Source organism: Cricetulus griseus, chromosome 5 (assembly GCF_003668045.3).
Source record: "Cricetulus griseus strain 17A/GY chromosome 5, alternate assembly CriGri-PICRH-1.0, whole genome shotgun sequence".
NCBI classification, from domain to species: Eukaryota; Metazoa; Chordata; class Mammalia; order Rodentia; family Cricetidae; genus Cricetulus; species Cricetulus griseus.
Window position 1 is genome coordinate 146,628,735 of NC_048598.1, and position 19,284 is coordinate 146,648,018.

Genomic DNA, 19,284 nt, shown 5'->3' on the forward strand with positions numbered 1-19,284 from the left:
GTTGTATTTATTTACTGTTTTATTATTTTTTTTCCTTAGAGGCAGGGTTTCTCTGTGTAGTCCTGGCTGTCCTGGAACCAGCTCTGTAGACCAGGCTGACCTTGAACTCACAGAGATCCACTTGTCTGCTTTGTGAATGCTGGGATCAAAGGCATGCGCCACCACTGCCTGGCTAGATGTACTGTATTTCTTGACGACTGTCAAGCCTTTAATCATCAAAAGATATTTATGTTACCTAGTTGTCATGATTAATAGTATTCCAAATTATGTAGAACTTGTAAAAATTCATAAATGGTGGTTTTTCTTTGTCATTCAGGTGATTTTTTACAAGTTGTTGGCTTTTATGAATTGTTAGTGGCTATAGTTGATTTAAAAAAATAACCTCATTAAGAGATACAATTTGCATAGATAAAATTTATTCTTTGAAGTAAAATTCAATGTTTTTTAGAAAATAGTCCTCATTGTCCAGTTTTAGGATACTTCTATCCTTTTCACATAATCTTTGAAGTCATTTGTTCTTATAATGACAGCTTCAAGAATGGTGTGAACTCCAGGCCAGCCTGGCCCAAAATCCAAAATTTAAAAAAAAAAAGAAAAAAGAAAAACCTCTCACAAGCTTTTGAAAGAAATATTTGATTTATCTTTGTAATAGCAAAGTCAAGGTTTTCTTTATACATAGAAAGTATACCTAAAAATAAAAGTGTTGATCATATTGACATCTACACACACACAAATGCACACATACAGATACATGCTTTTTGCTTTTTTGATGTAATCTCATAAAGCCTATGCTGTCCTCTTAATTGCTGTGCAGCTGAGACTGGCCTTGAACTCCTTCCTAATTCTTCTATCTCTATCTACTTAGTGTTGGGATTAACGCCATGAAACACCACACCGGGTCTAAAATTTAAGACATTTGTTGCGTGTGAAAGAATACTACTTCCTCCAACAAAAACATAACTTACTTGTTTGAGAAAAGATAGCTCTAGGTTATAGAGCTGACAGAAAATAAGGAGGCAGTATATATAAAGAAGTCTTAATATGAATCAAAAACAAAAACTTAGGGCTGCAGAGATTGATCAGTGGATGAGAGGATGTGGTGCTCTTCTGGAGACCTGAGTTCAATTCCCAGCACCTACAGAACAGCTCACAGCAGCTTGTGACTCCAAGGGAATCTGATGTCCTCTTCTGGCTGCCAACAGCACCTGCACGCATGGCATTCACACACACACACACACACACACACACACACACACATAAATAAAAATAATATAGATCATTAAATTACAAAATTTTGAAAAAGACATGATAAACAATTGAATAAAATTATAAAATTTGAATGCACAAAAAGACATTCATTGTGACTAGAAAACATCAAATGGAAACATTAAAACTTAACACTAATTAGATTATCAAATTTTAGACTTTGTTATTGGATCATGCTGCAGTCACTTATCAGAGCACTATTATACACTAATGCCGAGCGCAATATGGAGTCAGAACTGATCACAAATAGTTTATTAAGAAAGTACTCACATGGGCCGGGCGTTGGTGGTGCACGCCTTTAATCCCAGCACTCAGGAAGCAGAGGCAGAGGATCTCTGTGAGTTCGAGACCAGCCTAGTCTACAAGAGCTAGTTCCAGGACAGCCTCCAAAGCCACAGAGAAACCCTGTCTCGGGAAAAAAACAAAAAAACAAAAAAAGTATTCACACAATGGAGCCAGTGACCAGGTTTATAGCAGATGCCTGCTCATTCATTCAGCCAGGCGGGAGAGGGAAAAAGCGGGCCTCATGCTTGCCTCTGATAATTAAACCTTGCTCCGTCACTCTGACCATACCCAAGTTGGCGTGGTCAGCATTTCCCCTTACAATACACTGCTTGGTATTGTTAATTATCATTATATTTTAAAATTTCTTAATATTTGGTAAAGCTGAAGGTGAGTGATTCTTTGCAATTTATATATCCTAAGAAAAGTCTTATGTGTAACAGGCAATCATGAATAATAGCATTTATTATTCTTGATAGTGGCAAAAATTTAGAAGTAAGCCATATGTTTTCATATAAATATACATTTTTGGTATATTTGTATAATGATGAAGTATTAAAGTAGTTAAAAATGAATTATCTAGAGCTACATAGACCAGTGTAGATAAATTTGAAAAGCTAATATTAGATATGAAAATCAGTAACTTATAAATTAATTGCTGTATATAATACCCTTTATATAAGGTTTTAAACAGTTGATGCTGCCAGGAGATGGTGGTTCACGCCTTTAATCCCAGCACTCAGGAGGCAGAGGCAGGTGGATCGCTATGAATTTGAGGCCTGCCTGGTCTATAAAGCGAGTTCCCGGACAGCCAGAACTAAACAGAGAAACCCTGTATCAAAAAAGATAAAAAAAAATTTTTGTAAGTGATAATTCCAAAATGTATGTAATGTTTTCCTCTAGAGAAGAAGAAAATTATTTAAGCTTCAATGTGCCATTGTATGGTTAAGTAAAACAAAGACAAATGTTTAAATCGTAGCAAACATAATACTGTATTTAGATTGGTTCACAGTGAATGGTGCACTTCTGGATGATAGCGTAATGAAAACAATTATTAGGAAATAGTAGAATTAATTAATGATTGTTCTTTTGGTTAAATAAATCTTCTTACAATAGTTTTTTTTTGTACTAGTGTTAAATATTTTCTTTATACTTTCATGGTAAATAAGAGATTTGTTGTGTTAATCACAATTTTGGGACCAAATTTTGTCAATAAAGTAAATCTTAACTGTGTTGAGAGGTGACTTTTTATATGCTCTCTGACCTCAGTTTTGATCAAAGGGTTACCAAAGTCACCAAGAACAATTTAGAGATTGCCAAGGACTTGTTTAAAAAGTGTTTCCAAGTCTGACCGAGAACTCTGACACTTATAAATAGATAAGAAGATAGGAATATTTAAAATCATGTTTTTCTTTTCAGGGCTGATTTTAAAGAAACTACTTCACACGGGAAACTCCTTAAAGGTATAATATAATTATATTTATTTTCTATGACTTAAAAAAAAAACCCTGAGTAAAGGGCTGGGGTGGCTGAGAGTGTTTGCTAAACATACACAGGGCCCTGAGTTGTCACACTGCATAAAGTGGGTGTAACAACGCCCTTCTTGAATCCCAGCACTGGTGGAAGCAGGAGGACCAGGAGTTCAAGGTCATCTCCAACTATACAACCAGTTTGAGGCCTGCTGGGTCTGCTCTGAGACCCTGTCCAGACAAATCAACACACAAAACCAGCAAAGCATACATACCACTTTGACTCTCCCACCTTGTCTTTTTCCTGAAGTCTGTTCAATTGATTGTCTAATTCATTTGAGAAAAGCCACTTGGAAGAATTCAGTGCCTGTTAAGAGGGTGAATTTTCCTTTTTCTGTTTTCTGTTCCGTTTCTGAGAGAGCATTCATTTATTGGTTCTAGTGTTTGTAGTCTTTCCTGTATGGGGATTAGTTTAGGTCATTCAGCACAGTGGTTATTCCAGAGTTCCAGATTTGTAGCTAGGACACAAATAAATAGTAAATGAGATCATTTCAGAGTGCTTTTAAGTAATTTTTAAAATAGTTGTTTAAATTAAGTTACTTTTATAATTTGAATCAGAACTTTTTAGGGAAGAGAGCATGGATTAGTTCACTGGCATTCCTGTGATCATTCCTACTTCACTAAACCCATTTGTCCTGTCACTTTTTTCTTTTTGGATTAGATTGGTAGTGTTGGGTGGTAGGAAAGAAGGAGATAAGGAAATAGTTTTCTGGAGGGAGCCCATATGGGCTTAACAAGAAACCTGGCACTAGGGAAATCTCCAGGGATCCACAAAGGATGACCCTAAGAATCTAAACAACAGTGGAGAGGCTACCTTAAATGCCATCATAGAGCCTTCATCCAGTAGCTGATGGAAGCAGAAGCAGAGACCCACAGCTAAACACTGAGCCCAACTCCTGGAATCCAGTTGCAGAGAGGGAGGAGTGATGAGCAAAGGGGTCAAGACCATGCTGGGGAAACCCACAGAAACAGCTGACCTGAACAAGTGGGAGCTCACAGACCCCAGTCTGACAGCTGGGGAACGAGCATAGGATTGAACCAGGTCCCCTGAATATGGGGGCTTATGGGGCCTCTGGCAGTGGAACCAAGGTTTATTCCTAGTGTGCAAATGGACTTTGGGAACCCATCCCCTATGGAGGGATACTCTCTCAGCCTAGATACAGAGGGGAGGGCCTAAGCCCTGCCCAAATGATGTGACAGACTTTGATGATCCCCCATGGGAGGCCTCACCCTCCCTGGGGAGTGGATGGGCGTGAGATGGGGGGGTCAGTCGGGGGCTTGGGAGGATGGGAGGGAGAAGGAACTGGGATTGGTATGTAAAATAAGATTGCTTTTAATTTAAATAAAAATTAATTTAAAAATTACTACATTAAGTAGTTTATTCTTAGGATTTCATCAAACATGGTTGCTTTTCCTCCCAAGTGCTGTGGATTGAACCCAGTACCTTGCATATGCTCCCACTGAGAAATATCCTTAACCCAAGTTTATTCTTAAGAATCTATGAATGTAGATTTCAAAATAGTGGGAGTTGTATAGATATCCTGGGTGTATCTGACTTCACTCTCCATCTTGTGTTTCTTTTTCTTCAACAAAATATCGTTCTAATGAACTATGACATAAGGAGCAAGAAAGCATGTCTATTAAGAAGTACTGTATTTCATTTCATTTTATTTTAGATCAGACGGGAAGGTGTTCGTCTCTTCTTGTTATGGTTGCAAGCTCTTCAAGATAACTGCAGCAAAGAACAGCTCTGGATGTTTTCATGCTTAATCCCTGGATTTTCAGCACCACAATCTGAATATGGACCTCGAACTTTAGATAATCTTATTAATCCTCCACTCAACCTTCAAGAAAGTAAGATTGATGAGACGTTATCTATCAGTATGTTTTCTGTAGTTTCTTCTTAAAAATGTGTTTGTTTATATCCATTTTTGTGTGTGCGCAAATGTGTTTGTATTATATGTAGGTGTGTACAAGTGTGCTTGCCCATGCTGGCCACGTGGAGGCCAGACATTGACAGTTGGATAATCTTTCTCAGTTGCTTCTCTGTATTATTGTTATTTTTGAAGCCGAGTGCCTTACTGAGTCTGGAATTCACCTATCAACTGGACTAGCTATCCCTCTACCCCTGCAGTCTACTTGTTTTTGCCCCATAGCTCTGGGGTTACAGGCCATATTTATCTTTTTTTTAATGTGGGTGCTGGCAATCTGATCTCAGGTCCTCATATTTGTTTAGTAGGCATTTTACTGAACATCTCTGCAGCTTTCTGTATAGTTTTTGTTTGTTTTTAATGTCAAATGTCTATGCATGGTATAGTTATCACATGGTATTCTGAGGTAGTGTTTATTTATTTATTTTGTTTTGTTTTGTTTTTTGTTTTTTTGAGACAGGGTTTCTCTGTGTAGCTTTGGAGCCTGTCCTGCACTCACTCTGGAGACCAGGCTGGCCTCGAACTCACAGAGATCTGCCTGCCTCTGCCTCCCGAGTGCTGGGGTTAAAGGTGTGCGCCACCAATGCCCAGCCTGAGGTAGTGTTTATAAAGGTAGGTTTTAGTATTACTTTAGTTTAGTGAGGCCTGCACCTTAAGACAGCTGTTGGAAAAGTAATTTGCCACTTAGTTTCCAAGAGGATACACACCCCATGTCATAGGCCTGGATAGACAATGTGTGTGAGTGATCAGGAGACAGGGGGAGCAGATGTTCATAGGTTATTTCGGGCAGGGTCTTTTATTGTGGTTTCGTGGGAAGAAAGTGGCAAGTCTGTGAAGGTAAGTAAAAATCAGCAGTGTCAATAATGATTTCAGTGGGTTCTGGTACAAAAAGGTAGTCCCTAGTTGTCTAGTCCTTGGTCCTGACGTGATCAAGACAGGAAAATAGTACCTTTGACTCAGTATAGAGGACTTTATGCACATGGACTTTAGACAGAGTGGTTTGTATATGAGAGTTATTATTAGCATGTTAGTCTACTAGCACTAGGAATTAGCCAGCCCTGGTAAGGACATTATCTCTGGTAGCCAAGTCCCAGATATCAGAGCATCTGAATCATATTAAGGTTAATATAGACCAGTTCACATCATGTTTTGTTTTGTTTTGTTGTGTCTGATATATCTCAGGTCTTAAATTCACTATGTAGTAAAAGATGGTCTTAAATATAAGATCTTCTTGTTGGGAGATATTGGGTACTACTCCTGGTTTTAATTTATAATTCTATTTCTTGTTTATCGTTTTGTATGCTGGAATTAGTTTCGATGTACACAGAAATAGAAGTGTGTTTTTCTTTGTGCAGTGACTATAAAATGCTGCATATAAAATTTCTAAATTTAAAGTTGCATTTTAATTTTAAATTTAATTTGTAATTTTAGAAATGTTATTTAATGGCCAGGTGTTGGTGGCGCACACCTTTAATCCCAGCACTCGGGAGGCAGAGGCAGGCAGATCTCTGTGAGTTCGAGGCCAGCCTGGTCTCCAGAGCGAGTGCCAGGATAGGAAGTTACACAGAGAAACCCTGTCTCGAAAAACCAAAAAAAAAAAAAAAAAAAAAAAGAATGTTATTTAACTTCCGTTGTTTTTTTTTTCCATTAGTGAATTTTTGTCCTTTTTAGACCTAAAATTTTCTAATGTTTTTTACTCTTTGTATTATTCTGCTTAAATATCAAAGTAATTTTTTTCTTTTTGTTAAATATCTTCTTTTACTAGTAAGCATGTGTGATATATAGGGCTGCATTAACAAAATACCACAGATTAAGTGGCTTCAGGCAGATGTGTATTTCCTTGAGATTGGAGTCCACAAGTAGATGGTGACAGGTCCGGGTTCTGGTGAACCTTTTCTCAGTCTTCATATACTCCCTTCTCATTGTGTGCTCACAGGGTTTTTTCCCTTAGTGCGTTTGCATGCTTGTGCTTATGCACACAGAGCAAACCCTTTGATGTTTCTTCTCTTCTTATATCCAGTTCTATACATTCAGGGCTGAACCCTAACCCTCATTATCACCTTACAATCTCTCTGTTTAAATGCAGTCACATTGAGGGTTCGTGTTCCAGCAAATGGATCTTGGGGGTACACAGTTCAGTCCATAACTTGTATATTGGATGTTTCATGTAGATTTTTATAGCAAAGCAAACTATACTTGTAGCATAAAATTTTAGAAACAAAAACAAGCTTGCATAAAGTCTGTAAATATACCAGCTTAAGCAGGCCGCTTACATCTGCTTATTTACATACATGGCATTTTGAAGTATTCAGCTAATGTTTCATAAACACTTCCTTTTGGATCACTGCCATCCATCCCGTCTGTAGGTTTCCTTTTGTCTCTATTTTTATTTTTATTTTTTGTTTTTTCAATTGTCTATATTTTTAGAGCTAGCTTTCTTTTTTCTTTTATCTTTTGATTAGTTTCAAATGCATTTTGGTTAACTCTTTTGCATTCTCTTTTTGAGAACCAAGTTCAAACTTTCCTTTAATTTTTTTTTATGTGTATGTATGTGTGCTTACTTGTCTATGTACCACATACATGCAGGTTTCCACAGAGGCCAGAGAAAAGGACTCAGATCTCCTAGAATTGGAGTTTCCGGTGGTTTGTGAGCCACCTGATGTGGGTAAACTGAGCCTGGGGCAAACAAGAGCAGTACACACTCTTAAGTGCTAACTCTTTAGCCCCAAGAGTAGAAGTTTTTCTATTTGCTTTATAGGACAGAAAACACGACCCACGTGTACAGTCCTCTATAGCTACTAAGAAGTCCCTAGGTCTTAAATATCGAAATAACATGCAGTGTATTATTTTAGAATCGAAAAATATCTTGTTGTGGGCTTACTAATTTAGGCAGTAAACCCAGTTACTGATGGTTTTGTTTAGGAAATTTGAGAGCATTTAGCTAACTGTGGGTTCATTTTTTTTTTTTTGCATCAGCATTCATTATAGTGAATTAATATCTGAAAAGTAAAACACAGATTTCTGATGTAATGAATGAATAAGCACCTCACAGTAATTTTTCTCATCATATTGTGGCATTTTGTAATGGACACTCCCAATGTGACTCTTCTCTAGTGAAGTCCATGTACCTACCCTCAGTCACTACATACCTGCTCATGCCTGTTCCATTTCCTCTCAGTCAAGGATTCACAAAAATGCCAGTTGTCAAGTTTACAGTAATTATGGGCTGTCAGGATTATCCTCATGTTTATTTCAACATGTAACTTTTAGAAAAATTTAAAAGCAGTTTTCATTTTGCTTATTTGTGTTGTTAAATTTTATTTGGTCATATTTTTGTATTATGGAGTTTGTCTTATGATTCTACAATTCTCTTGTCTTTGGATAGCTCAAGTAACTATAGAGGAAGTCACCCCTCTTGTTCCCCCGCAGTCAGGAGATAAAGGACAAGAAGACCTCACAAGCTATTTTCTTGAAGCACTTTTAAAATACATAGTAATTCAGGTATGTTACCATCTTTCCACTGCATGGGTTTACTTGGGTACCTAGGATCCAAATTGAGGTCCTCATGCTTACACGGTATGCACTTTACCTTCTGCACCATCTTCCCAGCCCCATGAAGTAGAGTCTTTCATTTATGTTTTGAGACAGGGTCTTACTATGTATTTCTAGTCAAACTGCAACTTGTTATATAGCTCTGGCTGACCTGGTACTCATAGGGGATCTGCCTGCCTCTGCCTCTTGAGTGCTGGGTTTACAGGTGTGTCACCTTATCATGAAGTAGGTTCTAGATGTGGATAACCTCCTTATATGAGCCACTCAGACTTATTTTCTAATCCTTCCATAATAACCAGCAGCTGTGGTACTTAAGTGAAATATGAGTAGCTGTTTTAGGATTAGTCTCTCAAGATGTAGTATGAGGGTGACTGACAGGATAGGGATAGGGGAAAACTAATTTACACATAAACAGTAAGGTAATCTGTTCATCTCTAGATGGGAAATATGTGTGTTCTGGTTAATGAAAACACCTTTTCACATACTTACACTTTTTATAATTATTTGAAATACAAAAGTTCTTTTATCAGAGAAACGGACACTATACTGCTAATATGGATCCTGAGCTAGATTAGGAAGGTTTGAATACTGATTATAATTTTGACTAGTAATGTAGCCTTTGTCAGATTACCTAACTGTTCTGCATTTAGGTTTCCTTAGGAAATAGATAGGAATACTATCTATTCCATTTGAACCTTCAATAGTACACAGTACTAAGAGTAAAAGAGGCACAACACATAGGAAGTGTTCTGTAATGGGCATTTGTTACTGTTATTATTTTGCTTTTAAAAAGTTTATGCTTTGGCTGGAGAGATGGCTGAGGGGTTAAGCGTATTGGCTGTACTTCCAGAGGTCTTGAGTTCAGAACACTAAATACATAGTAAATAAATCTTAAAAAAAAGTTGATACTTCATATGACTTTTTAAAACTGCCTTATAGGTTAATTGAGCTGTAATTACTTATACAATTAATTTTGACTTTACATTATATCATTTTTTGGATCTTTCTTTTTGTATTTTTTTGTATTTGTATCTTTTTGTATTTGTATTCACCTCCTAGCTTATCCTAGACTGGCATCAAATCATAATCCTCCCAACTCAGCTTCTGAAATGCTGAGATTGTAGGTCAGTCATGATTTAAGGCCCAGTAACAATTTATTGAATATTGTTACATGATACCATCACACATTCAGTGTTTGAAGTTTTCTTTGATCCCTTTATAATGTACCCTTGCATCCCTCTCCCAGCAACAACTGATGTGATTTTCATCATATTTCTTATATATTGAATCATACATATTCATTTTTATTCTGGTGTTCTTCACATTATTTTGGGAATCATCCATACTTTTTTATGGATCAATAATTTGTTTTAAACTTTTTATAATTTATTTTTTGAAATTTATTCTTTGAAAATTTTCATATATGTATGCATTGTATATTGATCATAACCACCCCCTACCACCTCCTTTCATCTCTCCTCAGGACCCCTTTCCTGTCTCCCTCCTGATAATTCTTTTTTTCCTTCTCTTTTTCATCATCATTTTCCAGAACCCAGTTAGTGTTGACCATATGTGCATAGGTGTGGGGCCATCTAGAAGACACATTTCCAAAGAAAAGTGACTCTCCCTTCCTCAGCAACCATTGTACCTCCTCTCTGAGGACTGGTCCTTGACAGCTTGTCTCCTACTCATGCTGGAATTTTGAGTGGCTTGATCTTTGCAGGTAGCCACAGCTACTATGAGCTGATTTATACAACAGCCCAAGTCATGACCAGAAGACAGAATTTCACAACTTTTCTTGTAGAATATTAGTTGAAGATGTGTTACATTCATTCATGCTGTAACATATTTGTTTGATGATGCAAAAATGTATTGCATTCTTTATATTTCATTTGTTTAACCTTGTGAAGCTGTGTTACTTTGCCTGCCTAAAACACCTGATTCATCTAATATAAGCTGAACAGCCAATAGCTAGGCAGGAGAAATTATAGGTGGGGCTGGCATGCCAGGCAGAGAGAATAAATAAGAGAAGAAATCTAGGCTTGAAAGAAGAGGGAGGAGTGAGGAAAGGAGAAGGAAGGGATGATGCTGGGGCCAGCCACCCAACCACACAAGCCACCCAACCACACAAGCCACCCAGCCACACAGCCACACAGCCACCCAACCACCCAATCACACAGCCACACAGCCACACAAGCCACACAGCCACACAGCCACCCAACCACACAGCCACACAGCCACACAGCCACTCAACTACACAGCCACCCAACCACAAAGCCACCCAGCCACACAAGCCACCCAGCTACACAGCCACCCAACCACACAGCCACCCAATCACACAACCACACAGCCACCCAACCACACAGCCACATAGCCATCCACTGAGTAAGAAGGAAAGAAACACGCATTGAATAAAGAAAGTTAAAAAGCTCAGAGGCAAAATGTAGTTAAAGAAACATGGTAATTTATGTTAGAAAAGCTGACTGGAAACAAGCCCAGCTAAGGCCAGGCATTCATAAATTAGAATAAGTCTCCATGTATTTATTTGGGAGCTCAGTGGCAGGCCCCCTAAGAGTAAAACAAACTTTCCTTCCCCATCCTTTGGCTTTACATTCTTTCCATTGGCTCTTGTAAGCCTTGGATGAGATATATTTTGATCCATCTATGGCTAAGCATTCACAGTCACTTCTTTTTTTTGGGGGGGGAGGGCTTCGAGGCAGGGTTTCTCTGTGGCTTTGGAGGCTGTTCTGGAACTAGCTTTTGTAGACCAGGCTGGTCTCGAACTCACAGAGATCCACCTGCCTCTGCCTCCCAAGTGCGGGGACTAAAGGCGTGCGCCACCACCGCCCGGCCTCACAGCCACTACTTCTACTTCTACTTCTCCTCCTCCTCCTCCTCCTCCTTCTTCCCTCTTCTTCTGCCCTCTTCTTTCTTTTTCTTTCTTCTTTCTTCTTCTCCATGACTTTAGTTTTCCTTGTTCTTCCTGAATTGTCACACTGCCATTACTTTGATAAAACTCTGTCCTTGGATAAAGAAGCATTTTAATTGAGCTTCTTTTTTTTTTTTTTTTTCCACAGCCACTTCTTATCAGCACTTTGACCAGTTTCTGAAAAGGAGTTTCTGTATTAACTATTTACTCACTGCAAGAAAAAGCTTTTCTGATCATGATTCAGAGTAGAACAAATGTATGGATGTAAACATCAGTATTTAGAAAAGTTTGACTACAGGACCATTTAGCGAAGCATCACCAGCGGGTTCCTCACTAGGGCCTATGAATTTTCCAGTTGGGATTTTTACTAGGTTTACAGTACGAGACATGAAATCCCTCCTGTGAAGCAGGCCTCTAATCCAACCAGGAAGTAGTTGTTGACTCCCATAACATCGTGCCTGTTATTACATCAGTGGGCATAACTTGCCTGGCAGCTCAATATTATAACATTCAGAGTTCAGTCCTAAATAAGACCATTGGTGTCTCTTTTCCCCCAGCAGCCTTCATTGTGCCTTCCAGAAGTATGTTAGCTAGCCAACAGGAGAAAGTTTTCTGGCCATTTTGAGACTGATCTCTAAATGACCTGTAACCAAAGTGGGTGATGTCTTCAACAGGGTCTTACCATTTTCTTTTTCTTACTGAGTAGATGTTATTGTGCAGATATACTACAGCTACTTACCCTATAATGTTGGTGGGCATTTGGGCATTGAACTCAGGTCATTGGGCTTGTGTGGCAAAGACTTTTATCCAGAGTCATTTTGTCTGCCCTCCTTTCTTTTGAAGAAGAGATATTTTTTAATTTGATGAAGTCCAAGAAACCAAGTTTTTTTTTTTTCTTTCATGAATCAGACTTGCTGCTTTCAAGGAGAAAAATGATCTTGCTGGGAATAATGGCACACTCCTTTAGTTACAACAGTGGGAATAGTGATAAGTGGATCTTTTAAGAGTTGGATGCCAGCCTGGTCTATGTAGTGAGTTCCAGGCCAGCCAAGGCTATATAGCAAGACACCCCCCACACACACACACTCTCTAAAGAATAAAAGAAATAAAAATATTTTTTCTACTTCAGTGTTGCAAAGACATTCTCTTGTGTTTTGCGTCTTACAATTTAATGATTTTTAAAAAATCTCTGTGTCTTTTTCAGTGAATTTGTATATATCTGTAGTGTAGCTCTTGATGCTTTTATTAAGGTAGTGTCTGCTATGCCAGGCTTTTCAAATGTGGTAATACTATTAATAGGATTTTTCTTTTTATAAATCAGTCAATAGGGGGGAAATCCATTCTAATTATATAACCTCCTCTTCAAAATTTTACTCATAGTTTTAGTATCTCTTGACGACTTCTGGCTGAATTTTCCCCCTGAGACAGGGTTTCTCTGTGTAACAACACTGGATGTCCCGGAACTCGATTTGTAGACTAGGCTGGCCTGGAACCCATAGAGATCCACCTGCCTCTACTTCTCGAGTGCTGGAATTAAAGGCATGTGCCACCACTGCCCAGCCATCTCGTTGAATTTTTACTATGATGGTTGCCAACGAGTCATTGTTTAAAGACAGCTTTATTGATCTGTCATGTACATTCAGTCTAGCTGTCACATAGAATGTGCAGTTTAGTGGATGTTTTTAAGGACCATCCTGCTGTCATTATATATAATTTTGAAACATTTTAGTTTCCCCTGAAAAAAAATCTCAAGCCTATTAAGAGACCTCTCACTCCAGTATCACTCATCTCCTGCCCTAGGGAAACACTAATCTATATTTGCTTATCTTAATATTTCAAATAGATTAATTCATTTAGTGAAGTCAGAATGGACTCACACAGTGTATTCTTTTTCGACTGGCTTCTTTTACTTAGCAAATGCTTTACAAATTCATGTTTTAGCATAATCAGTTATTTCTTTTTATTAATTAACTATGTGTATATGCCAAGTGTGCATCCCTTGGGATATTTGAATTTTTCCCCTTTAGCCAACACTGGAAAACAGTCCTGTCATGGTACCTACATTCATGTAGGTCAGGAATTATCTGCAAAGATTTTCTCCCTTTTCTATTTATTTATTCATATAATTGTTTATCTTCATATAAGTTGATGGATTCTTGTGACTTCAAGATGATTTCTATGCATTTTGCATCGTCTCTTATAAAATTATTTTAAAAATATGTTACATTTTTGCTGGGTAGTGATGGTGCACACTCAGGAGGCAGAGGCAGGCAGATCTTTGAGTTCAAGGCCAGCCTAGTCTACAAATTGAGTTCCAGAACAGCCAGGGTTATGCAGGGAAACCCTGTCTTGGGGGAAAAAATTGTTACATTTTTATTTATTTCATTGGAGGAAGGCAAGGGGTGTCCATAATGCAAATGTGGAGGTCAGAGAACAGCTTGTGAGAGTTGATTCTTTTCCTTCCACCATGTGTGTCCTGGGGGATTGAACTTAGGTTGTCAGGCTTGTTGGCAAGTACCTTTACCCACTGAGCCATCTAGCTGTTCCTCAATATAATTCTTTTTGTTGTTGTTGGATTTTTTTTTTCTGTTTTTAAATTTGTTTGTTCTGAGTCAGAGTCTTTGATGTAGCCCTGGCTGTCTTGGCACTTGTGTAGACCATGCTGTCCTTGAACTCCCAGTGTTTCACCTGTCTCTGCCTCTTGAGTGCTGGTATTAAAAGTACACCACCACAACCTGCTTTAGTTACAGTTTTATCTTGTACTTTCCTTGGCCCACTCTGAAGATTTGTGCTTAGAATCCAGTATCTAGGTACTTGGATACTCATTACTATCAGTGCCAAGTGTTGGTATTTCTGGAATCTCTCTCTCATTTTTTAAAGCTTATTTATTTTTATGTGCATGAATGTCTCTATGAAGATGTCAGGTCCTCTAGAACTGGAATTACAGACAGTTGTGAGCTGCCATGTGGGTGCTGGAAATTGAACCCAGGTCCTCTGGAAGAGCAACCAGTGTTCTTAACCTCTGAGCCACCTCTCCAGCCCATTCTGGAATCTCTTAAAGACTAAAGTTAAAGAATTAATATGTATACAGATCTATCCCCCTTTCTCCATCCTTCTCTTTGTGACAATCTTGTCTCATATTCTCAGTATATTATGTAGTTAGCCTTCTTAAAGTAATCATATTTACCCACATCACCATTTGCATGCTTTGCAGACATTCTCCTTAACTTGGCTAGGTTCCAATAACTCACCTTGGACCTTTGCAAACTCCTCTCTTGGGTATCCTTCTCATTTTCCTGGAAGTCTACAATATTTTTACTCTGTGTCCTCCTGTTCTTCTACTCCACACTGCATGAACAATCTTTGTACATATCTCAAGCTCAAAGTCTTCACTGAGCTGCTTCCTTTAATGTATACCCTGCTTCCTGTTCTTAGACTTTGATATCTACTACCATTGTGAACACACATGCACACGTACACACACACACACACACACACACACAAACATACTCCTTCTCAGTCACATATACCTTCGTCTCATTTATTCAGGAAGGGATAGTGAGAAGAGAACATTAGTATATTCGTCATTAATATGGCCAAATGAGTCATTTTTATAATCTTGCAATATACAATTTAGTGTAAGATATTTTAAATATATGTAATATATTTTATATAGGCCAATTTTAAAGACTAGGTTATAATTAAAGCATATTATATGTGTATGTATGGAAATTGTATAGTGAAAGCACTTTGTACATTATAATACATGTTTGTATTATACAAACACTTTGAACATGATAATAAAAATGAAGAATGGAATTTTGCTGTATATTGTGATCCTCATAGTCAGTTTATCATAACCTCTATAGGCTTGCTTATAACAGCAAGACTGTATTTTAAGAGATTCTGTCTTCTGGGATGATTCTAACAGTGTTGTTTATTTTTAGGTAAAAAGTTTAGAATGGAAAAACAAAGAAAACCAAGAAAGGGGATTTTCATTTTTGTTTTCACATTTTAAGAAGTTTTACTTGCCTTATATTTTCCCAAACATCTGCAAGGAGAATAGTTTATATCATCCTGTACTTGGTAGGTATAATTTATAATTTTTATATAAAAGCACACATAATAATAAAATGTCAGTGTAAAGTTGGCATTTGTTGTTTACATAAAGCTAACCGATCACATTTACTGTTTGTATTGATGCTATACCCAGATTTACAATGAACATGCATTTATGAGAATGGAAAGATTTCATGAAAATCTTACTCTCTGGATCTTATCCATTAGAGTTAGCAGTAGCTTAAATTGAATTTTAATGTTTCTCTGATCATTAGTGTGTGTGTGTGTGTGTGTGTGTGTGTGTGTGTGTACTTTTTCTTTTCTTTTTTCAATTTTGAGACAGAGAGTTAGTAAGCTGCCTAGGTTGGCTGAAACTTGGTACCCAATAACCTAGACCCAGACTGGTCCCAGACTTGTGATCTTCCTATCTCAGCTTCCTGAGTGCTGGGATTACAGGTGTGTACCATCATGCCTGACTTTAAACTATATATTATGAATTTTTTCCCTAAGATTTCACAAGGGTTCAACCAACAATCAAATTGTATAAATAGTTAATTGTTAAATCTTTTTGTCATTTCTTGTCCAAATTTTAGTGGTTCTGCCAGTTGACCTGGTGGAGGCTTGCAATAGAACCTTGGGTACAAATCTGGAGTAGAGGCAGAACTGGGCAATCCATATATGAAAAGAAGAGATAAATCTGTATGCAGAAAGTTTATTTTGAAGTAGGATGTTCCTCATAGCAAATTCAGACAACTTGCAGGATCAGGTGTTGCCATCATGACCATCTCCTTGATTGCTTTTTGTTGTTTTTGTTTTGTTTTGTTTTCAAGAAATGATTTATATGTGTAACAGCCCTAGTTGTCCTGGAACTTGCTCTGTAGACCAGGCTGGCCTTGAACTCAGAGATCCGCCTGCCTCTGCCTCCTGAGTGCTGGGATTAAAGGTGTGCGCCACCACCACCCAGCTCTTCTAGGTTCTTAACTAACATCAAACAATATAAAATGATTTTTTCTTTTTTTTACTAACATTTCTAAAACCAGTGTAGTTTCAGAATATACTCTGTAAGAGTTTAAAAGTGTAGGCTTAGCTAAGGGTAATTGATTTTTTCATTTTATGTTTTGTTTTCAATTTTTCACATAGATATCCCACAGATCAGACCAAAGCCTCATTATGTGATGATAAAGAAGGATGCTGAAACCAATGAAGCAATATATTGTACAAAAGAGCCTTTCATCCAAGCTCGGGTTATTGTCATTCGTTGGCTGGTTTCTTTCTGGCTGGAGCCAAAACCACATTCAGGACCTAATATTCCTGGGATGGAAGGTGAAGTCTTGCCAAAGAATATTCAGGTAATATACAAATAAAGCAAGGCTGTTAAAGTTAGAAATGGCTTCCTGAGTTCATCTGCCTTAGGTACACAGCGTATTTAGAATGGATGTTAGTGATGGGTTATTTGAATAAATCTATCTCATAACTCAAACTTTTTTGTTTGGTTTTCAAGACAGGGTTTCTCTGTGGCTTTAGAGGCTGTCCTGGAACTAGCTCTTGTACACCAGGCTGGTCTTGAACTCATAGAGATCCACCTGCCTCTGCCTCTCAAGTACTCAAACTTTAACTATTATTGTAGAAGTAGTAGTAGCTGGGTGGTGGTAGCACACACCTTAAATCCTAGCACATGGGAGGCAGAGGCAGCCTGATCTACAGAGTGAGTTCCAGGATAGCCAGGGATACACAGAGAAACCCTGTCTTGGTAAACAAACAAACAAACAAACAAAAAACAAAACAACACAACAAAAAAACCCATCGAAAGTAGTATTAATTTCTTAATAGAAAATAAAGCTTTTATAATAAATACCTAAAAAAACATTTTTAAAGAAAAGAAAGCTTGAGGGATATAGAAGATAATTTTAAACATGTATTACTCTTAGGTTCCAATTTATCTCAGTAGTTTAATAGTAATGATAGTCTTCTTTACTCACAGAGTATAGGTTTGGAGATCCATTGGAGATTACTGAAATTGAAGATAGTACTGGCCCTTTGTATGATGTTTTCCCCTATTCAGTGTATGTTTAATTTAACTCTAGTTCTCATGCTTGCACCATAATCAGTTTACCTACTGACTTATCTTCCAACCTCATCCTTTTTATTTTCTAAACATTCACAGAATACAGATTTGAAGTCTGACCCAAATCTCTCCATTATTAACAGACATTGAGCCTAAAAATATAATAGGAAGTTACATAGCTATACAGTGGAGAAACTACGATTTTAAATTATGTTGTTGTTTTGTTTTTTTAATTGAACAGTTTATTTCATCCTTACCCTTCTTTTTCAAGTTCTCTTTTCCCCTAATACTGTGCTTTCTCTGACGTGTTTGTGTGTGTGTTCACTGAGTGATGCTATTTATTTGAATTTAATGTTTTCACAGACTTAAATATTAAATCTTTATTTCCTTTCTATAAATTTAAGCAATTTTATTGAAAATACAATGTATTTTGATCCTGTTTTTCTCTTTCCTGCTTCCTCTTAGATCCTTCCCACCTCTCTATCCACCTAATTATATGTTCTTTCTCTTTAAAACAACCCCCCCACACAAAAAACAAAACAAGAAATACTCATACCCACAAAAATGAAAATAAAAAACAAGTAGATGACCAATAAGATTTTAAAAAAAAAGCAAAATGAGACAGAAAGTCTATAAAAATGCCATTGAATTTGTTTTGTATTGCCAATTCCTTCTGGCCATGGAACATTCCCTGAGGTGTGGCTGATACATCCAGTGAGAGTCCACTGGAGAAAACTGATTTTTTTCCCCCTTTGTTAGTGGGTATCAGCTGCAGATAGCTTCTTGGTTAAAGGTGGGATCCCATGTCCACTTCCACCCAGCAGGGCTGGGTTCCCATCTGGCTTGAATGTGCAGGTATTGTACATGGTTTCACAGTCTCTGTGAGTACATAAGTGCATCAGCCCTGTGAAATAAATAGCCTGATGCTGTTTACTTGTCAGTTACTTACTCATTCTTAAAGACCTGAGCTTCCTCTGTTTGTGACTATGTGCTGAAAGTTTTTTCATATGGGCTTAATTGAATCACTTCAATTTAATTACAGGTAAGTGGATGATTTGTTACTACACTTTTGAGCTTTTCTGTCACTTAGGTGTTATTTGCATTTATGCTTAATTATTCAGCATGGATTCTAAGTATAATTGTATATTGGCCTTGGGATATGCCAATATTTACTAAAAGCAAAACATTTAAGTTGAGTGATAATGATATTCTTTGACTTTTGTTTTCATTTTAGAGAGCAGCTGCTAGTTTGGTATCCAGAGAAGAAAACAAAAATGATAATGTTGATAAAGCAGACAAAACTACAGAGCCAGAACAATCTCATTCTAATACAAGCACTCTCACAGAGCGAGAACCTAGCTCCTCTAGTCTCTGTAGCATTGACGAAGAACATCTCACAGACATTGAAATTGTTCGAAGAGTGTTTTCATCTAAAAGAAGCAATGTAAACTTTGTCACAGAGATATTTCGCCAGGTAAAATACCTATGAACATTTTTAGATTGTAATGAAAATTTGTCATTATTACTGGATATATTGATTTTTAGCTATTTAAAATTGATCCTAAAGTTAATTTTAAGTTTCTTAAACTTACATGAAAATCATTAAAATTTTCCCTTTATCCTCCTATTTCCTGGTTGTTGGTTTCTTCTCAAAGTGAGACAGAGATTTGT

The 19,284-nt window shown here is 37.4% G+C and overlaps 1 protein-coding gene across 8 annotated transcripts in view; it reads left to right on the forward strand.

The window, feature by feature from the left end:
- Ralgapa1 (Ral GTPase activating protein catalytic subunit alpha 1) overlaps positions 1-19,284 on the forward strand; it is a 206,162-nt gene that overhangs the window by 37,698 nt on the left and 149,180 nt on the right. For all 8 annotated transcript variants that reach the window (XM_035445761.1, XM_035445756.1, XM_035445757.1 and 5 more), the window contains exons 5-10: positions 2,968-3,011; positions 4,754-4,931; positions 8,394-8,509; positions 15,437-15,575; positions 16,689-16,897; positions 18,848-19,087. In XM_035445761.1, coding sequence (XP_035301652.1) covers positions 2,968-3,011; positions 4,754-4,931; positions 8,394-8,509; positions 15,437-15,575; positions 16,689-16,897; positions 18,848-19,087 — 926 coding nt within the window. The remainder of the gene's footprint in view (positions 1-2,967; positions 3,012-4,753; positions 4,932-8,393; positions 8,510-15,436; positions 15,576-16,688; positions 16,898-18,847; positions 19,088-19,284) is intronic.